The following is a 25,400-nucleotide window of genomic DNA, read 5'->3' as shown; positions in this document are numbered from 1 at the left end:
GGATGGAAAATAAAATCTGCAGAGAAAGAAGTTGAACTAAACAGAAAGGCAAAAGCACGTCCTCCACACGTGTCACTACAGTCGGTTACTGAGTTACATCATTTAATCCTTAATCACACCATCATACATGTCTCCAGTTTTGTCCATTAGGAGTATTTTAAAGGCTGACTTGTAACATAGCAGCCCACTTCACTGATGACGCTCATGCAAGAGTCATGGCTGTTTTTAGTTACATCCATCCATGTATTCACTTCCCCGAAACAGTTTTATGTTCTTAACTGGTGACGAAACAAAATCCAGCATTGCTTTGATTGGTCAGTATCTGTTTTCTCTCCCCATTCTATCTTATCGGTGACGTCTCCGAGATCTGTGGGTATCTCCCTGGATCAGTTTCCGCCCTCGTCCCTCTGTTCCCTCCTCTCTTTCACAGCCTGGGGGTGAAAACGGATGGAATTAATGTTAGTACTGGCCTGAGAGTGGTTTAACATGTCAGTCATGCCACATTAGGGTTTCGCCTGCGTGTACTTGAACGTGACTTTACTTTCATGCATGTTATTTACTTCTGCTTCAACATTTTTTTTTTTTTTTTAATTGAGATCCACTAGTATTTGCATAGAGTCACTTTACTCTTAACTTGTGTGTGTCTCTGTAGTGGCATCAGAATACATGCAATCTGCATTTTTTTTTTGGTCAGGATCAGTTTCCAACCCCTCTCAAATGGATTGCCACTAAGGCGTCATATCCTCTTTCTCTTCCTGAAGGTTTTCTTTTTTTCGATGTCCTCATCTGTCTCAGGTCTTATCTATCCACCATGGCTTTAGTCTCCCAAAAGAAAAAAAAAACAAAAAAAACCAAATAACCCTTGTGCATGCATCCTGGTATATGTGTGGAGTGAATTGATTGCTAATGCATTTTATTCTGCATTCATTTCAGCTTTAAAAATATGCGTTTGACCAGTTTGTCGTGTGTGTGTGTGTGTGTGTGTACCTCATGCTGACCATCGATCCTGTGACTCCGGTAAAAACCTCATCTCCTGAAGAGGCCAGAGAGATGCCAGAGTGTTGTAATCTCAGGAACAGCCTGGTCGTTACCAAACCCCACATTAACTATTTATGCAGGACACAGGTGCCAAATGTAGCTCTACGTGTCCACCAATCCGTCTTTGGGAGGACAGTAGGTGTCAATGTTTGGAGAAAGAAAGGTGAAGTTTACAGAAACACCAGTGGTACAATGGGATGTCTGTGAGTATCAACAGAAGAACTGAGGAGCTCATTCAGAAACAGACCTGCTCAGTAGATACACTTGGAAGTGTTTGACTGATATACTATGGTGGTTTAAACTGTCAAGCCAGAAGTAACCAGATAAGACGGGAACTGCGGAATATAGATCATCTCGTCTTGGAGATTAAAAGCAGTTGAGCATGGACCCACCAACGCTCCCGTCAGGCAGGTTGGATATAGACGTGGACCTTGGTTTTGTCCTCTTCTTCTTCTTCCTCCTCTGCTTATTCTTGTTGGTGACGATCATACGGTGTGCCCAGCTGGTCCTGGACCCTTACAGTGTGGTCTCTGTCACTGCATACCAGGAAGAGCAAACTGAAGAGTGACTGATGGACACCAAGGACAGACAGATGTCTTTTACACAAACTCCACAGATGGGATGATGAAAAGGAGATGCTGCAAGCCACAGAATATTTCAGACTTTTGTTATGACACACACTGTATTGTTAGATTAATCTCCCCTTTGTTTTGACTTTTATAAACTTTCTAAACAATTTTTTGTATAAAACTGTCCCAAAAGTTCAAATGATGTAAGTATGTTGTGTTAATAATCAAATGACAGGCATGCAAATGCTTATAAACAACAAAATGAACTCATGGTGAAGTGGCCGTCATGTTTACGTTGAGACATAATTATTAAGGTGTATGTTGGCTGCAGACTGTGTTTTAGAGCCATGGTTAAGGTCACATTTCATGCTCTTTTTTAATGTAAAACTTAAAGCTGTGAAACTATGTGAACATACAGTCCCATGTCTTGAAATACTCCTATACTGGAAATGTGAATTCAGCAAAAAACAACTGTACAATCAAGTGATAAACTGGAAAATCACCTGGTAGTATTCACTGCTACAACTGTAACTTTGCACACTGTATTGATTGTACTAATTTGTTGGCCAAGTCATGAGCAGCACATTAAAACCAGGAGGCAACCGGCTCTGTTTCTATAAAACAAGTCCTCAAAAATGCAGCCTCTCAAATTTAGCCAGAGATGTGTAATGTTTTTTCACTTTATGTGTGATCTTATGGTCATTGCTGGGAGAACACTGATACTAAGTCAAATGCCCTCACTTCTACACTAATCGGCTGCAGATGACTCAAACCTCTCAATGATGGACATGTAATGCAAAACACATGTGAGGCTACATTCTTTTGAACAATGCTGTCACACTATGTTTTGAAACATTTGCAAAAAAGAATAAAAGCTTTCATGCAAGTAGCTTGTTACTGAGAAGACCTTTTTCACTTGTAGCATATGTAGGCAATTAGTGTGTTTTTGTTCTGTTACATGAGCAAAATGACCCTCAGAAAATCTGCAGCAGCAAAAACAACAGTTAGAAAAACACTAGGAGAGAGGAGAGCACTATGCTCCCTGAACTAACATTACTCAAAGAGAAATGTTTTCATTGATTGCTGAATAAAAGTGGATGCATGTGAGTTCAGGGACAGTGAGTAAAATGGCTAAAAAGGCAGAAAATCCTAAAATATTACCCATAATTCCCTTCTTCATGGTTGTTTTCTCTTATTGTTACCTCCGCCAAGGAGGTTATGTTTTTGCCAGAGTTTGTTTGTTTGTTTGTTTGTTTGTTTGTCTGTCTGTCTGTGTGTCTGTCTGTCTGTCTGTCCGTTAGTGTGCAACATAACTCAAAAATTTATGGACAGATTTTGATGAAATTTTCAGGGTTTGTTGGAAATGGGATAAGGAAGAAATGATTAAATTTTGGTGGTGATCGGGGGTGGGGGGGCCCACGGGGGGGCCCATTTCCAACAAACCCTGAAAATTTCATCAAAATCTGTCCATAACTTTTTGAGTTATGTTGCACACTAACGGACAAACAAACAAACAAACAAACAAACAAACAAACCCTGGCAAAAACATAACCTCCTTGGCGTGGGGGGGGGGGGGGGGGGGGGCGGCACTGATCAGCCTTGGCGGAGGTCTGCGCTCTCCGAGTGCTTCTAGTTTTGCCAGGGTTTGTTTGCCTGTCCGTTAGTGTGCAACATAACTCAAAAAGTTATGGACAGATTTTGATGAAATTTTCAGGGTTTGTTGGAAATGGGATAAGGAAGAAATGATTAACTTTTGGGGGTGATCCGGAAGAAATCCTGGATTCTGGATCACTTTGAAATTTTCGTTAACATTGTGGTAAATGGGGCCAAAATTTTCGTTTCCCAATATCTCGCTTAATTATTGACCAAAACTCATGAAATTTAACTCAGGAATTGACAATGGGGTCCTCTATCACATTTCAAAGGCTGATCCGGATCTGATCCAGAAGGCGGATTTTATTTTAAAAAATAAATGTAGGATTTGTATCACCGATTATGTGGGGAATTTTTGCGCTTGGCGGAGATCTGCGCTCTCCGAGTGCTTTTCTAGTTTATGGTCTGAAATTAAACTTTACACTCACGAGATAACACTTTAATGCTCTTACACGTATATGTGAAAACTGTCTTCATTAAGGTAACTTAATGAACATACATAGGGATGTAACGATTACAAGTATAATAATAAACCGCAGTAAAATTCCAGACGGTTAGTATTACCGTTTCAATTGTAATTATCATAATAACCGTGTTTGATTACCGCGCTTTGAAAACTCACAATACTGCTCATTTCGTACAGAAGAAGCGGCATTCTAGGCGCACATGTCAGTTTGCAATGTTTGGCCTCTGAAAACATGGTTGAAGGAACCTGCATGGAGAGCACTGTGGAGATTCAGGGATAGTATGGACCTGCACAGACCTGGTCAGAGCGCAGAGAGAGAGCGAGAGAGAGAGAGAGAGAGAGAGAGAGAGACAGACAGACAGACAGACGCAGAGCCCTATAAAGTGAATTACAACATGCTTTGATGTCGCCGCTCCGGTGATCTCAGGGTTCGAATCACTGGCTGACGTTCTGTGACGCTGCGCTCTGATTGGCTGACGTTCTGTGACGCTGCGCTCTGATTGGCTGACGTTCTGTGACACTGCACTCTCATTGGCTGACGTCCTGTGGCGCTGCGCTCTCATTGGCTGGCGTTCTGTGAAGTGTTAACGTGTTATAAACATGTAGTAAATGTGGTTTTAATTGTCATAAACATGTAAGAAATGTTTTATTGACAACGCTGCGCTCTCATTGGCTGGCGTTCTGTGACGCTACACTCTCATTGGCTGGCATTTTGTGACGTGTTAACGTGTTATAAACATGTAGTCAATGTGTTTTTAATTGTCATAAACATGTAATAAATGTGTTATTGACAACGCTGCGCTCTCATTGGCTGGCGTTCTGTGACGCTGCTCTCTCATTGGCTGGCGTTCTGTGACGCTTCGGTCTCATTGGCTGGCATTCTTTGACACTGCGATCTCATTTGCTGACGTTCTGTGACGCTGCACTCTCATTGGCTGCTGCCCTGTGACGGTTCGCTCTCATTGGCTGACATTCTGTGACGCTGCGCTCATATTGGTTGGAGTTCTGTGACGCTGCGCTCTCATTGGCTGGCGTTCTGTCACGCTGCGCTCTCATTGGCTGGAGTTCTGTGACGCTGCGCTCTCATTGGCTGGCGTTCTGTCACGCTGCTCTCTCATTGGCTGGCGTTCTGTGACGCTGAGCTCTGATTGGCTGACATTCTGTGATGCTGCGCTCTCATTGGCTGCTGCCCTGTGACGGTTCACTCTCATTGGCTGGCGTTCTGTCATGCTGCGCTCTCATTGGCTGGCATTATGTGACGCTACGCTCTCATTGGCTGGCGTTCTGTGATGCTGCGCTGTCATTGGCTGGCATTCTGTGACGCTTCTCTCTCATATGCTGGCGTTCTGTGACGTGTTAACGTGTTATAAACATGTAGTAAATGTTTTTTTAATTGTCATAAACATGTAATAAATGTGTTATTGACAACGCTGCGCTCTCATTGGCTGGCGTTCTGTGACGCTGCTCTCTCATTGGCTGGCGTTCTGTGACGCTGCGCTCTGATTGGCTGACGTTCTGTGACGCTGCACTCTGATTGGCTGACGTTCTGTGACGCTGAGCTCTGATTGGCTGACATTCTGTGATACTGCGCTCTCATTGGCTGCTGCCCTGTGACGGTTCACTCTCATTGGCTGGCGTTCTGTCACGCTGTGCTCTCATTGGCTGGAGTTCTGTGACGCTGCGCTCTGACTGGCTGGTGTTCTGTGACGCTGCTCTCTCACTGGCTGGTGTTCTTTGACGCTGCTCTCTCATTGGCTGGCGTTCTGTGACGCTGCGCTCTCATTGGCTGGCGTTCTGTGACGTGTTAACGTGTTATAAACATGTAGTAAATGTGTTTTTAACTGTCATAAACATGTAATGAATGTGTTATTGACAACGCTGCGCTCTGATTGGATGACGTCCTGTGACGCTGCGCTCTCACTGGCTGGCGTTCTGTGACGCTGTGCTCTGATTGGCTGACGTTCTGTGATGCTTAGCTCTGATTGGCTGACGTTCTGTGACGCTGCGCTCTCATTGGCTACTGCCCTGTGACGGTTCGCTCTCATTGGCTTACGTTGGGTGACGCTGCGCTCTCATTGGCTGACGTCCTGTGACAGTTCGCTCTCATTGGCAGACGTTCTGTGAAAGGTTCGCTCACATTGGCTGACGTTCTGTGATGCTGCGCTCTGATTGGCTGACGTTCCTTGACGCTGTGCTCTCATTGGCTGATGTTCTGTGATGCTGCACTCTCATTGGCTGCTGTCCTGTGACAGTTCGCTCTCATTGGCAGACGTTCTGTGAAAGGTTCGCTCACATTGGCTGACGTTCTGTGACACTGCGCTCTGATTGGCTGACGTTCTGTGACGCTGCGCTCTCATTGGCTGACGTTCTGTGACGCTGCGCTCTCATTGGCTGCCGTTTTGTGACGCTGCGCTCTCATTGGCTGATGTTCTGTGACGCTGCACTCTCATAGACTGACGTTCTTTTGTGCTGCGCTCTTATTGGCCAACGTTCTGTGATGCTGCGTTCTTATTGGCTGGCGTTTTGTGACGCTGCACTCTCATTTGCTTTCGTCCTGTGACGCTGCGCTCTCATTGGCTGACGTTCTGTGACGCTGTGCTCTGATTGGCTGACGTTCTGTGACGCTGCGGTCCCATTGGCTGACGTTCTGTAACGCTGTGCTCTCATTGGCTGGCGTTCTGTGACGATGCGCTGTCATTGGCTGACGTTCTGGGTAGCTTTCTCTCTCTCCCACGCTCTATCTCTGTCTCTCTCTCTCTCTCTCAGGTGACATGTTTAATGCACATTTTTATTTTTGATGTTTACATGTTAATATTTGAATGTTTCTGCCAACAGAAAGTACATTGTGCCTATTATTTTTTATTACTTATTTATTTTCATAATACAGCTTCATTAAATTATTTCAGTGAGTGTGTGAGTACTTTTTGAACATTTTGAGGACAATTTCAACAATATTGCGATAATAATAATAACCATGATAATTTTGGTCACAATAATCATGATATGAAATTGTCATATCTTTACATCCCTACCTGTACAGTTTATTAACTAATTGCTTTCTTTATGTTACCTGGCAGCTTATTAGACATGGTGTTGGATCTAAAGTAGTTAATATCCACTTTGTCCAACTACTTGCAGTTTCTAGTACAGCATAAAGTATAATACAAAGTGGCTGATTGATGAACGTTTCCAGTTAGTTTAACGTTGACAAAAGTTTCAGACAACCTTAAAATTTTGCACAATTTCAAATATTAAATATTTGTGAAAAAAAAAAAATTGTGTTTCAGAAGGTGTGGCTTCTTCACACAGATGCAAACAAATGCAAATCTCTGTTTTGTTTGTTTATAATTAGCAAGAAAAAAATAACAGAAGTGTCAACATGCCAGGTACTGGATGTGTTTCATTACATTGCTGAAACATCAGTTTAGTGACATGAGAGTGATTCTTAATGTAATATGTCACAAATGCATGGGGTGTCAGTGGTGGATCCAAAAAAATGAAAGGGGGGTGGGTGTGTCTCTCGCTCTCTCATATATATACAGTACAGGCCAAAAGTTTGGACACACCTTCTCATTCTTCGCATTTTCTTTATTTTCATGACTATTTACTTTGTAGATTCTCACTGAAGGCATCAAAACTATGAATGAACACATGTGGAATTATGTACTTAACAAAAAAGTGTGAAATAACTGAAAACATCTCTTATATTTAGTTTCTTCAAAGTAGCCACCCTTAGCTCTGATGACTGCCTTGCACACCCTTGGCATTCTCTTGATGAGCATCAAGAGGTAGTCACCTGAAATGGTTTTCACTTCATAGCTGTGCCTTGTCAGGGTTACTTAGTGGAATTTCTTGCCTTATTGATGGGGTTGGGACCATCAGTTGTGTTGTGCAGAAGTCAGGTTGATGCACAGCTGACAGCCCTATTGGACAACTGTTAGAATGCATATTATGGCGAGAACCAATCAGCTAAGTAAAGACAAACGAGTGGCCATCATTACTTTAAGAAATGAAGGTCAGTCAGTCTAGAAAATTTCAAAAACTTTGAATGTGTCCCCAAGTGCAGTCGCAAAAACCATCAAGTGCTACAACGAAACTGGCTCACATGAGGACCGCCCCAGGAAAGGAAGACCAAGAGTCACCTCTGATGCTGAAGATAAGTTCATCTGAGTCACCAGCCTCAGAAATCGCAAATTAACAGCAACTCAGATTAGAGACCAGATGAATACCACACAGAGCTCTAGCAGCAGACACATCTCTACAACAACTGTTAAGAGGAGACTGCGTGAATCAGGCCTTCATGGTCAAATAGCTGCTAGGAAACCACTGCTCAGGAGAGGCAACAAACAGAAGAGATTTATTTGGGCCAAGAAACCCAAGGAATGGACATTAGACCAGTGGAAATCTGTGCTTTGGTCTGATGAGTCCAAATTTGAGATCTTTGGATCCAACCGCCGTGTCTTTGTGCGACGCAGAAAAGGTGAACGGATGGATGCTACATGCCTGGTTCCCACCGTGAAGCATGGAGGGGGAGGTGTGATGGTGTGGGGGTGCTTTGCTGGTGACGCTGTTGGGGATTTATTCAAGACTGAAGGCAACCTGAATCAGCATGGCTACCACAGCATCCTGAAGTGACATGCCATTCCATCCGGTTTGCGTTTAGTTGGACCATCATTTATGTTTCAACAGGACAATGACCCCAAACACACCTCCAGGCTGTGTGAGGGATAGTTGACCAAGAAGGAGAGTGATGGAGTGCTGCGCCAGATGACCTGGCCTCCACAGTCACCGGACCTGAACCCAATCGAGATGGTTTGGGGTGAGCTGGACCGCAGAGTGAAGGCAAAAGGACCAACAAGTGCTAAGCATCTCTGGGAACTTCTTCAAGACTGTTAGGAAACCATTTCAGGTGACTACCTCTTGATGCTCATCAAGAGAATGGCAAGAGTGTGCAAAGCAGTCATCAGTGCTAAGGGTGGCTACTTTGAAGAAACTAGAATATAAGATATGTTTTCAGTTATTTAACACTTTTTTGTTAAGTACATAATTCCACATGTGTTCATTCATAGTTTTGATGCCTTCAGAGAGAATCTACAAAGTAAATAGTCATGAAAATAAAGAAAATGCAAAGAATGAGAAGGTGTGTCCAAACTTTTGGCCTGTACTGTATATATATATATATGTATATATATATATATATATATATATATATATATATATATATATATATATATATATATATAGAGTAATGTAGGCTACATATCAGATGATGGTGGGATAATATACACCGCGCGTAAACCCTAAATGAAAATATAACCTCACAAAATGTTCCAATTCTCCATTATGCAATGAGTGGATGCGACTTTATTCCTGTAAATTATGATATTTTTCCAGCCTGTTTTTAAATTATGCAGTTTTTCTCGTAAAATTATGACTCATTTTGTAATGACTTTATTCTCATAAAATTACGGAGTTAGTCAATAACACTTTTAAACAAAGTATTGAATTGTTATGCAATAGAGTAGAAATTTGCTTCATCTTTTATCATAATTACTGATGATAATATAGGCTACATATCAGTGTTTCCTGTGGAATTGATCTCTTGGTGTGGCAGTGTGTCATACCATGGGGGTGTGCGTGGGTCAGTTGGTTTCTGTTCTGCATTTTCACGGACAGAAAATAACTACATTGCAACAGCATTTAATAATTTAATAATAGCCAGTGTTGGGCAAATTACTTTTAAAAAAGTAATTAGTTATAGTTACTAGTCACTTTCCCAAAAAAGTAATTGAATTTGTAACTGAATTACTCCCTCATAAATGTAATTAGTTACCAAGGAAAGGAAAGGAAACTCAGTTTGCAAACTTTAGTCTAACACTATTTCAGACAAAAACACTTGTAGCCTGGAAGGGATTTTGGAATATGATAACTCCAAAAGTACACAATAAAAGTAGTTCATAGTGTTTGTGCTAATAATATATTAAGTAATAATACCAAATACACCCGATTCATGAGGAACTTATCGGAAAAATTAATTTTATTCATCATTAAATTTAGTATTTAACACTATTTCAGACGAAAAGACTTGTAACCTGGAAGGGATTTTGGAGTACAATTATTCCAACAGTACACAGTAAAAGTAGTTCATAGTGTTTGTGCTAATAGAACTAATACCAAAATACCAAATTCGTGAAATTCTTATGGAGGGAAAATGTTTTATTTCATGTTAAAATAGCCTTAAAACTATTTTAGCCAGCTTACTTTACCGTAATGATCAGATAAATAGTGCACATGAAAACCCTAGGTGCTGTTTGACCATGTAGAATCAGGGCTGTTTTGACCACAGTGGTAAATCCGCCATTGCAGATGCACACTTGTGTGTTTAACAGTGTGTGTGTGTAACTTTTGTCTCTACTCAGTGTATTTTAGACTTATTGTAGGAGCTGAGCTAGAAATAAGATAAAATAAAAATACACAATATTGCAAAAATCCGTGCATCAACACAGCCAAGATTATTTAATTAAAATGGACAATGAAAAGCGTGTAAAATGTGCACAGCAGCCATAATGGTTAATGTGGGACAAAACACAAATAACAGCGAAGTCCTCCATGTATTAAGTTTCCTGTGTGTTAATACATCTGTAACGTAGTCGCGTCCGACAGTTAAATGTTCACACAGACGTAATTTGTTTTAGACTGTGGACAAACCGGGTGGGCGGGACTCTAATCCGCTACGGAACCTAATTCGTTAAAAAAAAAAACAAAAAAAAAAAAACACCGCCCACTTTGGACACCCCGTGAAGCAAAGCCATACGCTGCCATAGCTAACTGTTAGCATTAGCTAGCGAGCGGTATTATAATTGCTAGCTGCAAGGATGGATGGCAGCGAGGGGTGAGTGTTTAGCTCTGTTCTCGTCTCTGATTGAAGTCTGGGTTATATTATCCAGTGTCTCTTGAAAGCATATCCTCAGGAAACATTGCTGTTTGTTTTTCATTCACGTGCATCAGTCATCAAATGAGACGTTGTCTATGCTAATAAAAGCTAACAAGCTAGCCTACTCTCACTTTTAGCAATCGTTATCTTTTAGCGTCCCCGCTGTCTTACATAGGAATTAGAGCCGTTTTTATATTTTCAGCTTCACTTGTATCTGAGATGATAGATGATAACTCAAAAAAGATGATAATTTAGCAATGTTTTGGCTTTTATGCTGTCTCATTTCATGCAATGTTAAAGCTTGTCTAAACACACAATGGTGCTCCTGTGCAACGGACATTTACAAAAAAACATCATCTACATAAGGCAGTTTTCGGTCTGTACCAAACAATCCGCTTTTACCATTATTTTCATGTGTTGGAACCATCAGTTCCTGAGTGAGAGGTTCGTAAACAAAGCCAGTAATCGTGTTATGATGACACTGCAACATAGGAGGCAGCGATGTGTGCACATGTGTCTTGCAAAGTTTTCATTGCATCCTGAAAGATGCTGTACCAGATCTCACAAACAGTGATGCCTTTAACTGTATTCGTGCACACTATGACCCGCAATTAAGTGCAAGCTGAACTTTTATCAGTTGGGCTGAAAATCTGCACTGTAATATACATTTTTAGCAATATTTGCAGACATGTTTGTGTTTACACTGAAGTTAAAATGTGCATCAGATAAGACTTGGAATCCAGACTAGAATAGATTTTCCTGTTTGTGATGTTTGCCATGCAGCATCTTCGTGGGTCAGAGTATATATGTCGATGTTATAAACAGGGTTTTACTTCGGTTGCATAGTGGCTTAAAGGCTGAGGGTGTGTTGGGTTCATTTTCACACAACTTGAAAGTGTTATCATTGTAACATCACACAGCATGCTAAAACATGAACAAAAAAGTGAAATATTAATTGGGTAATTGCAGTCTGCTTTAGTTAAAAAAAATTGTGAATGTTCTGTGTCCATGAATTACAGTGAAATGTGGTAGCAAAATTTTAATTTTTCTTTTCATTTGAGTAAGGTGTTGTGAAAAACACATAGATTGTCTTGCTGATTGTTTTAGTTTAATTGCAATGTCTCTTTCTGTCTCCTCAGCATGGAGGTGGAGGGCTGGGACCCCAGTCTGGAAGAAGAGCTGGGAATTTCTCTGGATGAGCTGAAGAAGTGGATTGAAGATGCTGTGGAAAAGAGTGAGATTGTGCAGAAGAAAAAGGCTCAGCTGATGGAGCTCACGGAATATGTGAAACAGAAAGAAGAGGAGGAAGCGATGACCGAGACGCTCCTCAAAAACGCCAGCCAGTGAGTAGCCTTTGTCAGTAACATGTTCATTACATTTATTTAATGGTGGGTGATTTTTTGCTGTTTTCTATAGTAGGTCATTTAAGTTACAGTCTTATATTTTATTGGTCAACTTTGCTACATTTATGGGTCTTCTTTTAATTTGTTGTGACAAATGTCAAACCAATACTAACCACAATGCAGATGTTGTTTCAGACACGTTTCTTGTATATTTCTTAAAAGCGGAAAGACATCAGGGAAGGGATGAATAAAATGGCAATCCCTGAAATGTGTCTTTAAAGGAACTTGTTTGTTATATTGTATTACGACAATAATTCGATCGACGTTACTACATTAGTGTGTTTATACTTCATTTTGTTGAATGTTGCTTAGGAATGTTGAGCTCTCAGCTGAGCAGGAAACAGGCAGATTTAGTGTGTTGCAGTGGGTTGTGTTACACTGTCTGAGTTTGTGTGTTGTCAATCTTTTTAGGTCCATACTTGAATGTGAAAAGCTGGTAAAGGAAACTTACCAAAAGAATGGGCTTGTTTATCGAGAGAGCAGCTCAGAGGATGAAGGAGGTGGTGGAGGAGTTTTGTCTTCAGAGGTTATTGAGATAGACGACGATGATGATGATGACGTTATTGCCGTTGGCTGTTGTACGTCATGTTCCTCATGAGAATAGTTATCATTCACTGCTAATAAAATACAGCATTTGGCAGGTACTAATGACCTAATTAGTTTTGTTTTTTTAATGTTTCAGTGGTTCCTCCAAAGAGACCAGTAGTTCCTGTCAAAGATCAAGTGGTGAGAACAACTGAAAGCTTCATTAGATTGTTTGCTTATTTTTACTGCTTAACTTCATTTGTAAATGTGTTTACCTTGTTCTTCTCGTGGTCAGGTTGTGTAGCACACAACCTTTGTATTACTTCAGTTGTCTGAAAAACGATTGCATGTAGATAGTCATTAGTGATATAGACTATTTTTGTCCTGGTTTTGTATTATTCCAGTTAAAAGATGCTTCTGCAGCTCTACAGAAAAGCACTCAGCAGGTGCAAAAGTTAGTCCAAATGGTCCACAAGCCAACACCGGGAGCTGCACTGATTCGGTCCACAACACAACCTCCAGCCCAGTCAGGTGAGAGCGAACACACACATACACAACTCACACACACTCAGGCAATGTTACGTGTATTCTAACTTAAGGGAAATGTTTGAGAATAAAACAGTGAGGTATTTCTGCCTTCCAGGTATTCAAGCTTCAATGCCAGCAGTGATTGTATCCCAGGTTCCTTCCCAGACTATGATACAGCCAACTCCGAAACTGAAGGAAGATGAGCTCAGAATTGGGATGAACATTCTGGGAAAGAAACGTACCAAGACCTGGCATAAAGGCACCCTTGTCGCCATCAATCCTGTTGGTGTGTTATTAGAAATTTGTCTTCTTTCATTTATGTGTTTGAAAACATTGTTTTGTGTGATAAATAATTGTTTTATAATAATAATAATAATAATAATAATAATAATAATAATAATTATTATTATTATTATTATTATTATTATTATTACTATTATTATGAGCTGCATGTGTGTCAAGCCTTAGTGTCCCGAAGTCCCAGTTTACGATTAGATACGACAACAAGAAGTATCAAATTAACCTGGAACCTGTTATATTTTTGCAGAAGTGATTATCAGTCACCAGAATAGTTGTAGATGAATGCTTCCTGACTGACTATTCATCAAAACATAGCTATATATTTTCTGTGATTGGATTGTCTCGATCTACTGTGCCATTAATGCTGCATATCCTCTGTCTGTTTGTAGGAAACAGTATTTACAAGTATAAAGTAAAGTTTGATAAAGGCAAGAGTCTCCTCTCTGGAAATCATGTGGCTTTTGACTACAACCCCACCCTGGAAACACTGTATGTTGGAGCTCGTGTAGTCGCCAAGTACAAGGATGGCAACCTGGTGTGGCTTTATGCTGGTATAGTCGCAGAGATGCCCAATAACAAGAACCGTATGAGGTGGGTAGAAAAAGCTAACAGAATGAAATGCAAATCAGGGAAGGGTTCAATCTGTGTGTTCACTGGTTCCAATCCTGGTTATATTTAGATTTCTAATCTTCTTTGATGATGGATATGCCTCATATGTGACACTACCTGAGCTTTTCCCCATCTGTCGACCATGTAAGTATTCATTCTATTATTAACCTTATGTTTCTTGAAGGTTTTTGTTTTTATTGATGAAAAGCCAACTCATTTTAAATTGTTTTCGTACTTATTTTCTTAGTAAAACGGACTTGGGAGGACATAGAGGATGCATCATGTCGAGACTTCATTGAGGAATACATCACTGCATATCCTAGCAGGCCCATGGTGCTCCTAAAGGTTGGCCAAATTATCAAAACCGAGTGGGAGGGAACCTGGTGGAAGAGCAGAGTGGAGGAGGTGGATGGAAGTTTGGTCAAGATCCTGTTTTTGGTGCGTCATCATTAAAACAGAGCAGAAAATTCACTTCAGTGGATATGATGCAGTTTTTATAAATACATATCAGTGCTATGTTAGTAGATAGAGGGTCAATCGGCGTTGTTTGATGTTCATCAGGATGATAAGAGGAGTGAGTGGATCTACAGAGGCTCCACAAGGTTGGAGCCAATGTTCAACCTGAAGATGACCACTGCAAACACCCAGGAGAAGAAGCTGGCTGGCCAGCAGAGGACACGACCCAACATGGGTAAGAAAAGCCAACACAATGGACAGACAAATGCTAGAGTGTCTGAAAACATTGTTGGTGATGATGGCAATGTACTGGACATCTTGAAAGTCAGCACTTTCTTTATGAGCTTTAAAAAGCCTCATAAATTGCGTTTAAATTTTGTGTTGTAGAAAGAATATAAATCCAAGAGACTAGAATATTTTCAGTCTAATGTTGCAGCCCTCTTTCCTTTCAGATTTGTTTTCCTGTTGATGTTTTACTGTCCATTTCCATCTCCAGGGGCACTAAGGAGTAAGGGCCCTGTGGTTCAGTACACCAGCGACGGACACGTTGGAGCATCTCCTGTCAAAGCACCGCAGCCTTCATCCAGTCAGCCTGTACAACAGACAGCACAAGTCCAACAGCCTCCACAACCCCAACCAGTCCAACAAACACCACCGTCCCCATTGCCTCCCCGTGCTGAGTGAGTGAAACTCAGTAAAACATTTCAGTAACACTATTAAACTTAAGTTGCCTGGTAAAGCTATGCTGGAGCTGAAGAGGAATTTCACATTTATGATGCGACAATCTTCAGCACAACACATATGAATAGAATAGTCTTTTTTTGCTATGGTGTAAGTTGATAGTAACTTCAACAGATTTGTGTTGTTTTTAGAATTCCATTGTAATGTTTCTAGATAGTATAATACATTTGTTTTAGTCAGAAGTTTGAGAATTAGCATACTTATATAGGTGAAATCAAGTTTTAGGGGTATAAAGGCTTTACCCTGACCACTACCGGATATCCTTCATGTGAATGCAATAACTAGGGCGGTTTTGGTTGGATTTCTCATCCCTTGATAACCAACATAGGGGACCCCAGGTGGAAGAGCCCTATCAATTTCAGCTTCCCTATTAGTATTATAAGGCTACGTTCAGACAGCAGGTCTTGATGCACAATTATCTACTTATTTTTTATGTGCTTGTTCATATTACACATTAAATGCAACTTCTATCAGTTTTGAGTATGAGTTGAGTATACCCTGAAGTGACCCACATGCACAAAAGGGGTCCTGACACAATACATGACTACGCAGGCACGCATTGTGTTTATGGAAGTAAACATCTTTTTCCCACTGCTCCCCCTCCTGCAACATGGATTTGTGACGTTTGTCGCATTTCAATGATGTAAAGGTCGGCTAAATGTGACCTGGCTGTTCAGACTGAAGTCACATTGCAAAATATCAGATACTTATCGGATTTAGGACCACATGTGGAAGTGGGCTGGGTTGGATTTGAAAAAATCAGATTTGGGCCACATTTGCCTACAGTCTGAACGTAGCCGTAGTCACCCAGATGCTGGCACTTCAGTTGAAAATCAGTTTTTTTGGACATAAATCAAGCAATAATAGGCCGATTGAGATAAAATTTGTTTCATATTGATCATCTTACAAATGTCCATTTTCTCGCTACAATCCAGAGTTCATATGGTGTCATGTTCATTCACTAGATGGACTTTTGTGGGAAAAGATTTTTTTCTCTGAGCATTATTCTGCCACTATCATGTCAATGTAGCTCAAACTGAGTTAATATCAATTGTCTAACAATTATCGTGGATAGAATTTATATATAGCAGAGGATTGGGGGGATTTCGGGGATATACCCTTGCTGTCAGCCCCCGACAGAGTAAGCCTCACTTAATGATGTAAACATGCGATTTTAAGGATGTGGAGCATAAATTGTGTTACAGCCAAACTTTTGGACACAACTGTTGTTGTTGCTGACATTGTTCCCTCCTCTGGATACTATGGATAATGTCTTTTTGATCATCAGCTGTGGGCAGTTAGCTGTTAGCCACTTCTATCCTGAATAGGAATGTGGTTTCATTTAAGACTGGAAGATGTAACAGATTTTTGTTTGTTTTTGTTTTTCTCTCTTCTCTTTTAAAGCACTAAGCATCAAATGGCAAAGAAGAGCACTTCTCCATTCATTCCTGGGGTGGGAGGAACACATGCCTCCAAAATCATGCAGTCTCTTTCCTCCAGTCCTAGTAACCTAGTAACTGGGTGAGTCCGTAGACACGCTGCATAGTCCTTAAAGGAAAAGGCAAGACTGAGCTATAATTATCAGTGTAATTGAAGGTGTTGATCTTATTTTCAGTATTTTCTTTTTTTTCTCTCTTTGTCTTTTTGTTTGATCTGCAGTATAAGGTTGATAAATCCTCCAAATAGTGTTAACTTCCAAACGTACCAGAGGCAGCTGCCCACTCTGGCTCCTGGCTCCCCTCCCATGACCCACACTATGTCCACCATCCCACACCAGCCCTCATACCGAGCCCCGACAGACCGTGTCTTCTACCTTTCACACACCTGTCAGCCAGCCTGCCTGAATCGAGTCCGACCTGCAAAACCAGACATTCACAGAGGAAAGAACCCCCTCCTTACACCTTTACTGTATGACTTCAGACGCATGACAGGACGACGCAAAGTCAATCGCAAGGTACATTTGAAAAACACTGCTTAAGCTTCTACCTAATTGGAAAACATATTCACTTTGGTTTTTTTGTTTTGTTTTGTTTTTTTTTGTTTTTTTTGGAACATCCCTAAATAAATACTTTTGTGTGTCCTTCCTGCAGATGTCCTTCCATGTGATCTACAAAGCTCCATGTGGACTTTGTTTGCGTAACATGGCAGAGATCCAGCAGTACCTTTTCCAGACGCACTGTGACTTTATTTTCTTGGAGATGTTCTGTCTAGACCCTTATGTGCTTGTGGACAGGCCCTTCCAGCCTCAGAGGCAATTTTATTACATAGCAGACATCACTGGAGGGAAAGAAGACATCCCTCTGTCCTGTGTCAATGAGATTGACTCCGCCCCACCTCCCAAAGTCGCCTACAGTAAGGACACCATCAGAGTATTGAAGGATATGTGGTTCATGTTGATGTGTAAAAATAAAAGCCAGGTTAATGCATTTTTAAAAAACAACACCATATTTCAGCATACTTGTACTGATATGTTTTAAATAGCTGGACAGGTGTTCATTGTTGCTTACTTGATATTTTTCTTCTAAAGGCTTCCCTGTTATTTTTAAAACCACACTTTATGTTTTTTTTGTTTTTTTTTGCTTTGATGAATGAGGATATTTCCTAAGGACAATTACAGATCCCATACTTAATATATTAAAAAAAATCTTGTTTACTAGGGATTGCCTAAAACTCATTATTGATCATTTTGATGTACAGGGTAGTGTGAAATTCTGCTCTCATCTATTACAGCTTGTCATTTCAATTTCCCTTTTTAATGACAGAAAAAGCATTGTTTTGAAAAATATATGTGTATAAGTGCGTGGAAAGAAAAGGTGAACAGGTCACTTTTCATGTCAACACCACTAGTGGAAGATGAATAATTAATTTTTTTTTCTCCACAGTGACAGAGGAGAAAGCAAACACCACAGCCACTGTGTCTAAACTTACACATAAAAACACTTGTACAAAATCAAGAAGATAACCTGGATATTGTCTTAAAATCTTTCCTCTTTTCCGCAGACAGATGACTCGCCTTTAATTTTGTTCTGAACACTAGATCTACATAAATAATCTGTATACCATCAGGCAGAGTTTTGCAGTTGGGGAACATTTCCCCAAAGGAAGTGACCAGAAGTTAGCAAGACTCTCTGAATGTGTGATATTTTTATATTCTTTCTTTCATTTTATCCTGGACATGTCCACACCAATGCTCTCGCTTCCTTCCTTCCTTCAAAAACTCACTTCAACATTAGCTCCTCAATACATGGTTGACCCAAATTGTAGGCATGTTGGTGACAATGTTGAGTGTGTATAACTTGTTCTCTATTTTCAACTCTGTCAAAATAATAAGCAGACTCTTTTTTTACCTGTCACTTTTTCTGTCACTGTTTTAAGTCACTTACATCCTTTGGTCATTTTTAAACATAACTGTGAACTAAATCACCTCTTAGAGATTCAAACATTTCTATCTCCTCCAGGTAAAGAGAGAATTCCTGAGGATGGTGTATTCATCAACACCAGTGCTGACTTCCTGGTTGGATGTGATTGTACTGATGGCTGTCGAGACAAGTTAGTGGATTTCATCTTTGTTTAACCTCTCTTTTTCATACGTCTCCCATTGTTAATATTCTGAGACGTTTCATTGTTTTAATTACAGGTCAAAGTGCTCTTGCCACCAGCTGACCCTACAGGCTACCGGCTGCACACCCGGGGCACAGATCAACCCGAATGCAGGATATTTGCACAAAAGACTAGAGGAGTGTTTGCCCACAGGGTCAGACATAATACACTCACCAAAGCACTTCCATTAATGTTCCACTCTACAGAAAAACTAACCCATTCTCACCTTTAATCACCTGATAAGAACATAATTGCTCTTGACTGTATCACATAATTTTCTCGTCTAGTCTCAGAGGATCCTACCATTGTCTCACCCTGTCTGGTGTTTGGTCTCTTGTGCTCTCTCATTCTCACACAGGATCTACGAGTGTAATAAGCGGTGCAAATGTTGTGCGCAAATGTGCACCAACCGGCTGGTGCAGCATGGCCTGCAGGTACGTCTTCAGCTCTTCAAGACGCAGAACAAAGGCTGGGGGATCCGCTGTCTGGATGATGTGGCCAAGGGCTCTTTTGTCTGCATTTATGCTGGTGAGGAATGAAATCTCATGATTATAGCTACAACGGATAACATTTCCACAGGGAAATGTCTAACAATAAAAGGAATATGGTATAATTATTGTTGACTTAGCATAATAAATGTTTCCAGCCAAGTGAAAATTCATAGAAAATGTCTTCATGTGGTTGTCTGCCAATGCTATTGTTTTGTTACTCACTCAACATCACTTCCGGTAATTTAATTCAGATGAAATTGCATCATGTGAATATATGTCGTTAAATGTAATGTAAAGTTTTCATGCTTTATTTTTTCTATAAACATGATTTCAGCCTGAGTTATGTTAGATAGATTGTGATGGAAACATCAACTCCCATGATCCCTCACTCCTTCAAAACATCATCAAACTACATCATCTGATTTGGAGACCTGTAGTAGTTAAGCACAATGAACATAAGGATCTGTATAAATTGTTTATTACAGTAGTACAGCAGATTGATTTTCACATCATGTATTTCTTTTCTTTGTTTCCAGGTAAAATTTTGACGGATGACTTTGCTGACAAAGAAGGTCTAGAAATGGGCGACGAGTATTTTGCTAATCTTGACCATATAGAGAGTGTGGAGAACTTCAAAGAGGGCTATGAGAGTGAGGCGCACTGTTCGGACAGCGAGGGCAGCGGTGTGGACATGTCCAGGATCAAAATCCAGCCTTCTGCTTTAGTACGGCCCCCCAAGAAGGGTGAGTACAAGTCCAGAGGTAAAAGAAACAGCCTATTAAAAGGGAAAGAAATAGAAGAAGCCTCAGAAAGAGCCACAGAAGAGAGGGTTCCCCCTTCTACCAAAGATATGATAGACCTGCTTAGATACCAGCGGGATGTTCTGCTGAGCCAGGCTCATATTTTTCTTTGTACTTCTGTTAATGTTTTCTCACTTTTTTTTTTTCACAGGCCAAAGTTCAAGCTCATCAGGGGACAGCAATGATGATGATGACAAAGAGTCAAAGAGTGAAGAAGAAAGTGACAGCTCCGACGACACATTTGTGAAGGAAAACTACTTCAGCTCCAGTTCTGTGTGGAGAAGTTACACAACCCGTGGTCAGGCTAAAGGCAACAAGGAAGGTGAGCCGACTGCATCTGTAGGCCTTGGAGCTGTTACTGTTTGTTCACTTAGAGTCAGTGTGTCAAACTGGTCACTTAAATGCTGAATTGAGGGTTATGTGTTGAGTGTGTATTAGGGCTGAACAATATGGACAAAATTTCATATCTGGATATTCATGCCAGATATCTCGATATCGATACGATATGACTACGGGTTCAGTGAAAACTAAGCATTTTTCAGAAAAATACAAACATCATAATACAAAAGAATGTGGAAAGTGCAGTTTTCTTTATAAGAACTCACTGCCAGTCATCAACATTAACATGAAGTATGAATAAATGGAATTTGTTGTGACTTCCAGAGCTGTACATGCAGGGCGAGTGCGGGGGAAATCTATATTGTTTATATCGTTGCTTTTTTGATATTAATATCTTGAATGTTCATATCTAGATATCGATACGATAGCGATATATCTTTCAGCCCTAGTGTGTATCTGTCTAAATATTAAGATTTTTCTTCCAAAGCTTCTTTTAAAACAGCAAGAGTGTTTACTCAGCATTGTGAGATTTAGAAAATATCAGTTTTGGTTTTGTCCATCCGTATATCTGTCATCAGTCACCATCTTAGCTTTTTGGAGCAATTGAAAAAAATGTATGATCTGTCAGAGTCCTTGTGACAGATGTCAAAGCCTTTTATCATTCCTAAAATCTTATTAAAGGAACAAAAATGACAAATTGTCCTCAGTACATTTATTACAAAGTCCAAATAAAGGGAATAAGACCAAAATGAGTCTTGGAAAAGCTGGCCTTAATGTCAGGTTGTGGTTTTTGTCCCTTTGGTGTTTCAGGGAGTCAGGACAGTAAAGATGGACTGAATACGTCAGGCAAAGGAGCAGAAGAGGAGAAGCCACCAACGATACCAGAGGAGACGGGGAAAAGCAAAGTGGCTTCATGGCTTACCAGCCAGGGGCTGAAGAAGGTAAATAAAGAGGAGATAGGGCAAGAGTAGTGTTGTCTAGTGTGAAGCAGTTTTAAAATGTAGAGCAAGATCCTGTCAGTTTTAATTATGTTAATCTTTTCATTATTATAATTCATTATAATACAACAGTATAGATAATAAAAACAGTGCACAAGCAAATGTGATTTAACAAATACATTTTGAAAATATTTCCACGCTGCTCAGGTAAGTTTTAATTAGAAATTAAAAGGCTCCTGATTATATTTAAACAAATCAAGTACCAATAACACATTATTTGTGATTTGAATAATAATCTTATCACTTCTATGATGAAGGGTAAGGGGGATGATGAATATGATGATGATTGTATTCTGATACAATGGTGAAAGTGAGAGATAAGCCTGAAGTAGTTTTAACATGTTTTCATTAATTTGTCATGTTTATGACAATATGTTTTTGGTTTTCCTTCACAGGAATCTGGAGACAACAAGAGGTGGGTTAAAATAAAAAGCAATACTAAAACTGATATTTTAATTGCAGTCAAACAAACTTGAAAGTAATTTTGTAAACCATCTTAGTAGGTCTGTCTTTATTCTTATCAGCTGTGATTTAATGGCATGTTTCTTGCAGCCAAGTGAAGTCAGATCCAGGAAAGAAGCAGGATGTGATGACTCTGTCTGACAGTGATGATGTTCAGACCATCAGCTCTGGATCTGATGACAACAAGGAGAGAGAGAAAGTCACCCAAGGTAAGAACGAAATGAGGATGGGAGAGAAATGTACTAATATCTGATGATGACTGTATTCTTAGACCCTTTTCTCATTGAATCATTGTTTCTGTTTGTTGCCCCTGTCGTCGTCGTCGTCTTGGCTCAGCTGTGACTAAGAAACAGGTAGCAGTGAAATCCACTCGAGGCATCGCCCTGAAGACCAGCCATGGCATGATGGTAAAAACAGGGGCATCTGGAGCCGGAGGCGGACCGGGGGCTCAGGGAGGAAAACCAGGACAACAGGGGCAGTCGGGAGGAGGCAACGAGAATGCTCCCAAAAACACCCGGCTGTTCTTTGATGGAGAGGAGTCCTGCTACATCATCGATGCCAAGCTGGAAGGCAACCTTGGACGTTACCTCAATGTAAGTGTGTAACGAACAGGACCATCTGTCTGATGTTACTTCAATCACACTGGTCTGACTCTGTTTCCTCTGTGAATTACAGCACAGCTGTAGTCCAAACCTCTTTGTCCAGAATGTGTTTGTGGATACTCATGACCTGCGGTTCCCCTGGGTGGCGTTCTTTGCCAGCAAGTGAGTGTTTGAACAAGTTTAAAGTTTGTCATTGATCCAGTCATGATATTTATGGAGGATTAAGTGCCAGACGCCTGAAGTGAGTTCCTTCTTTGTTCTAATTCCTGTCATTTTTCTGCTTGTATTATTCGTCAAATAAAGGTTTTAATATGCCCCAAATCATGTGAAGAAAGAGAAAATTAAATTTGATCCAAGTAGGCGGAGATCAGCACTAGATAGTTATAAACCTTATTAGACGCCATTAGGGCATAACATTTTGCAGTTAATATTTCAGCGCACATTTTATCTTTATCTTCTGCTGCGATAATAATTCAATAAAAGCGATTAGAGGTTGACTCCGCTATGTCTTACACATTTCAGTGACTAGGACAGTGTGTGCAGACAGAGGGACATTACATTGTTTTGTGGAAAAAATTGAGAACTTTCTGTGGGTCAGGCCTGAGGTGGTTTGTGTTTTGGAGGGATATTAGTCATTATTAAGGCTGGATCTCAGTTCCCCCCTTGGGCCTAACCCTCCATGCTTGTCATGCCTACTGCTGCAGACAAAGCTGCCCATAAAAAAATGTCTTTTAAATAAATAATTTTGCAAAAGTTTAAAAAACCTTTTTCTGTATCTTATCATTGTCAGTGGAAAGGGTTGTATAATTGGATGTTTATGATGAACATTTCAGGCAAATCTGTGATGTTAAGAGAAGTTTGAGTGACAGTACAGTTATTTCCATGACCTGTGCATGAAGCTTGAAAAACAATTTGCAAATTTTCTACATCATCTCACGACTGTCCAGGGAAGAGAGTCCTAGAGGACAGATTCCACTGTCACAGCCAATGTGTGGACTCATGCTTCCTGCTGATCTTGTTCTGATCCAAACCACTTGGTTTTCTGGAGGGTACTGTTGTCTGTTTTTTCCTACAAATTGGATCAGATTTGTCACAACAGTAGTTTATAAAGCTTTAATATAAAATATATAGTATTTTGTCGTGATAACTGTATAGATCTGTTCTACCCAGTCACAGAAACTCAAAAACTACATGCTATATTTTTTGATGTTGTACAGCATGGGAATATTTAATCTAGATGTTATTCCTCCGACGTGTTGTGAATTGGGTTTTACAATTTTACTTACAAGTTTTTTTTGTTGTCTGGAAGAACTTGAGATAAAACATAATTTAAAGGTAGTTTTCTAGTGTAAATCTCTATATTACGATATCAACAAATAATGATAAAAATCAGTACTTTAAGACTGACAAGGTTATGGTTAACTTGTTTTATTATCCCTGTAGGACAATTCAGTCTCTGCATCTTACTCATCCTGAAACATACACCTAGTAGCATTAGCACATAGCATACAGACATTGGGAGCAGTAAGCTGCCATTGAAGGCATTCATTTACCAACTTCAGATCTTCATCAGCAGCCACCGTGTTCATGTGCCAATGTGGTCAATGTGCATTAGTTGTTAGAAAGTAAAAGTATTGTTAAAGGAAGTGATGCACCAGTGATCAGCACATATTAACCAACAGGCTGTAATATATTCCAAAAGAACGATCTCCAGAGGAAACATCACAATTTATGAACCTTTCCACACTGATTAAAATCAGAAACTCATTATTTTGCATTATTTCATTTCCTGAATATTGAAGAAACATCTCCTCATCTGCAGCCTGTGAAATACTTCAGCCATAGGACTGTAGATGAACAGGTTGTACTGCTGAACATGGCCTCTAGGTGGCACTCTTGTGTCTATTTGAGTCTCACCAGCAAGTTTTACAGGTTTCACTGTAAAAAAAAAAAAAAAAAAGAAGTAGAAGTAGAAGAAAAGTTTGGACTACTATACAGAGTTTTAGACACGGAACCTTTTATTGACTCATATCAGATACACCCTGAACACATCATCCTCTAACCCTGCCCCACAGTCATATCTGCTTTTTTTCTTTTCCAGACGGATCCGGGCCGGCACCGAGCTGACCTGGGACTATAACTATGAGGTGGGCAGCGTGGAGGGCAAAGTGCTGCTCTGCTGCTGTGGCTCGACAGAATGCAGAGGACGGCTGCTGTGATCCATCTCACTTAACTCCCTTTGCTGCATCTGTAGCAACTTTAAGAGTCCTTTCAACACTGTAACCGTTATTTTTTTTAGTTTACATAGGAATTTTATTACATTAATTGTGTTGCCTTCATTTTATATCAGTGTGTCTCCTTATTTGTTTCAGTTTATCCATGAACAGTTTCTTTACATCTGAATAAAAGGACTTTTTCTTCAATGAAGCGTCAGCCATGTGTGTCTGCACTGAGTCAAACTCCTTTGACAAAGAAATACTAATACATGATCATGAAGGAACCTTTAGACATTGAATAGTGAAACAACAGAAATAATGGAAACAAATATAATGAGAATGATCAAAAATCAAAACAATCCAGATGTTTCTTGACAGATGATGCCCAGTACTGTGCAAAAGTCTCAGGCCACCTTTAGTTTTATTGTTTTTGCAGGGTTGGAATGAACATATTTATTTGTCATCCTTTTTGCTTCACATACAACAAGAAAATACAGGAAATATGTGTGCGGTGTTGACATGCAAATCACCTGAAGTAAATGGGTTGTAAAGGTTAAAGTCACTATTTAATGTGACCCCATGACAAGAAACAGCACAAAGAGAAACATCTGAAATATTGAATGAAACCAGACATAAAACAAAATGAATGCAGTACATCTCATAAAGGGTT

General features: G+C 40.1%; 1 protein-coding gene across 1 annotated transcript; it reads left to right on the top strand.

The window, feature by feature from the left end:
- Positions 1–10,506: 10,506 nt before the first annotated feature.
- On the top strand, positions 10,507–24,937 carry setdb1b (SET domain bifurcated histone lysine methyltransferase 1b). Its single transcript, XM_030158489.1, has 25 exons — positions 10,507–10,618; positions 11,800–12,003; positions 12,475–12,641; positions 12,746–12,789; positions 12,993–13,119; positions 13,232–13,402; positions 13,806–14,007; positions 14,096–14,169; positions 14,273–14,463; positions 14,587–14,716; positions 14,978–15,161; positions 16,627–16,743; positions 16,882–17,176; positions 17,313–17,574; positions 18,681–18,771; positions 18,860–18,976; positions 19,181–19,350; positions 19,850–20,056; positions 20,265–20,435; positions 21,263–21,393; positions 21,846–21,865; positions 22,003–22,121; positions 22,249–22,505; positions 22,588–22,676; positions 24,616–24,937. Exons 1-25 carry the CDS (start codon positions 10,602–10,604, stop codon positions 24,731–24,733), a joined length of 3,675 nt encoding a protein of 1,224 aa, XP_030014349.1. The 5' UTR covers positions 10,507–10,601; the 3' UTR covers positions 24,734–24,937.
- The last annotated feature ends 463 nt before the right edge of the window (positions 24,938–25,400 follow it).

The sequence above is a fragment of the Sphaeramia orbicularis genome, chromosome 16, assembly GCF_902148855.1.
Source record: "Sphaeramia orbicularis chromosome 16, fSphaOr1.1, whole genome shotgun sequence".
In the NCBI taxonomy this organism is placed as follows: Eukaryota; Metazoa; Chordata; class Actinopteri; order Kurtiformes; family Apogonidae; genus Sphaeramia; species Sphaeramia orbicularis.
This window is presented reverse-complemented; position numbering and strand designations above follow the sequence as displayed.

Coding starts and splice junctions, on each gene's coding strand:
- setdb1b (XM_030158489.1), top strand. Junction 20,436..21,262: donor GGCTAAAGGCAACAAGGAAG/GTGAGCCGACTG, acceptor TTGGTGTTTCAG/GGAGTCAGGACAGTAAAGAT. Junction 21,394..21,845: donor CCAGCCAGGGGCTGAAGAAG/GTAAATAAAGAG, acceptor TTTCCTTCACAG/GAATCTGGAGACAACAAGAG.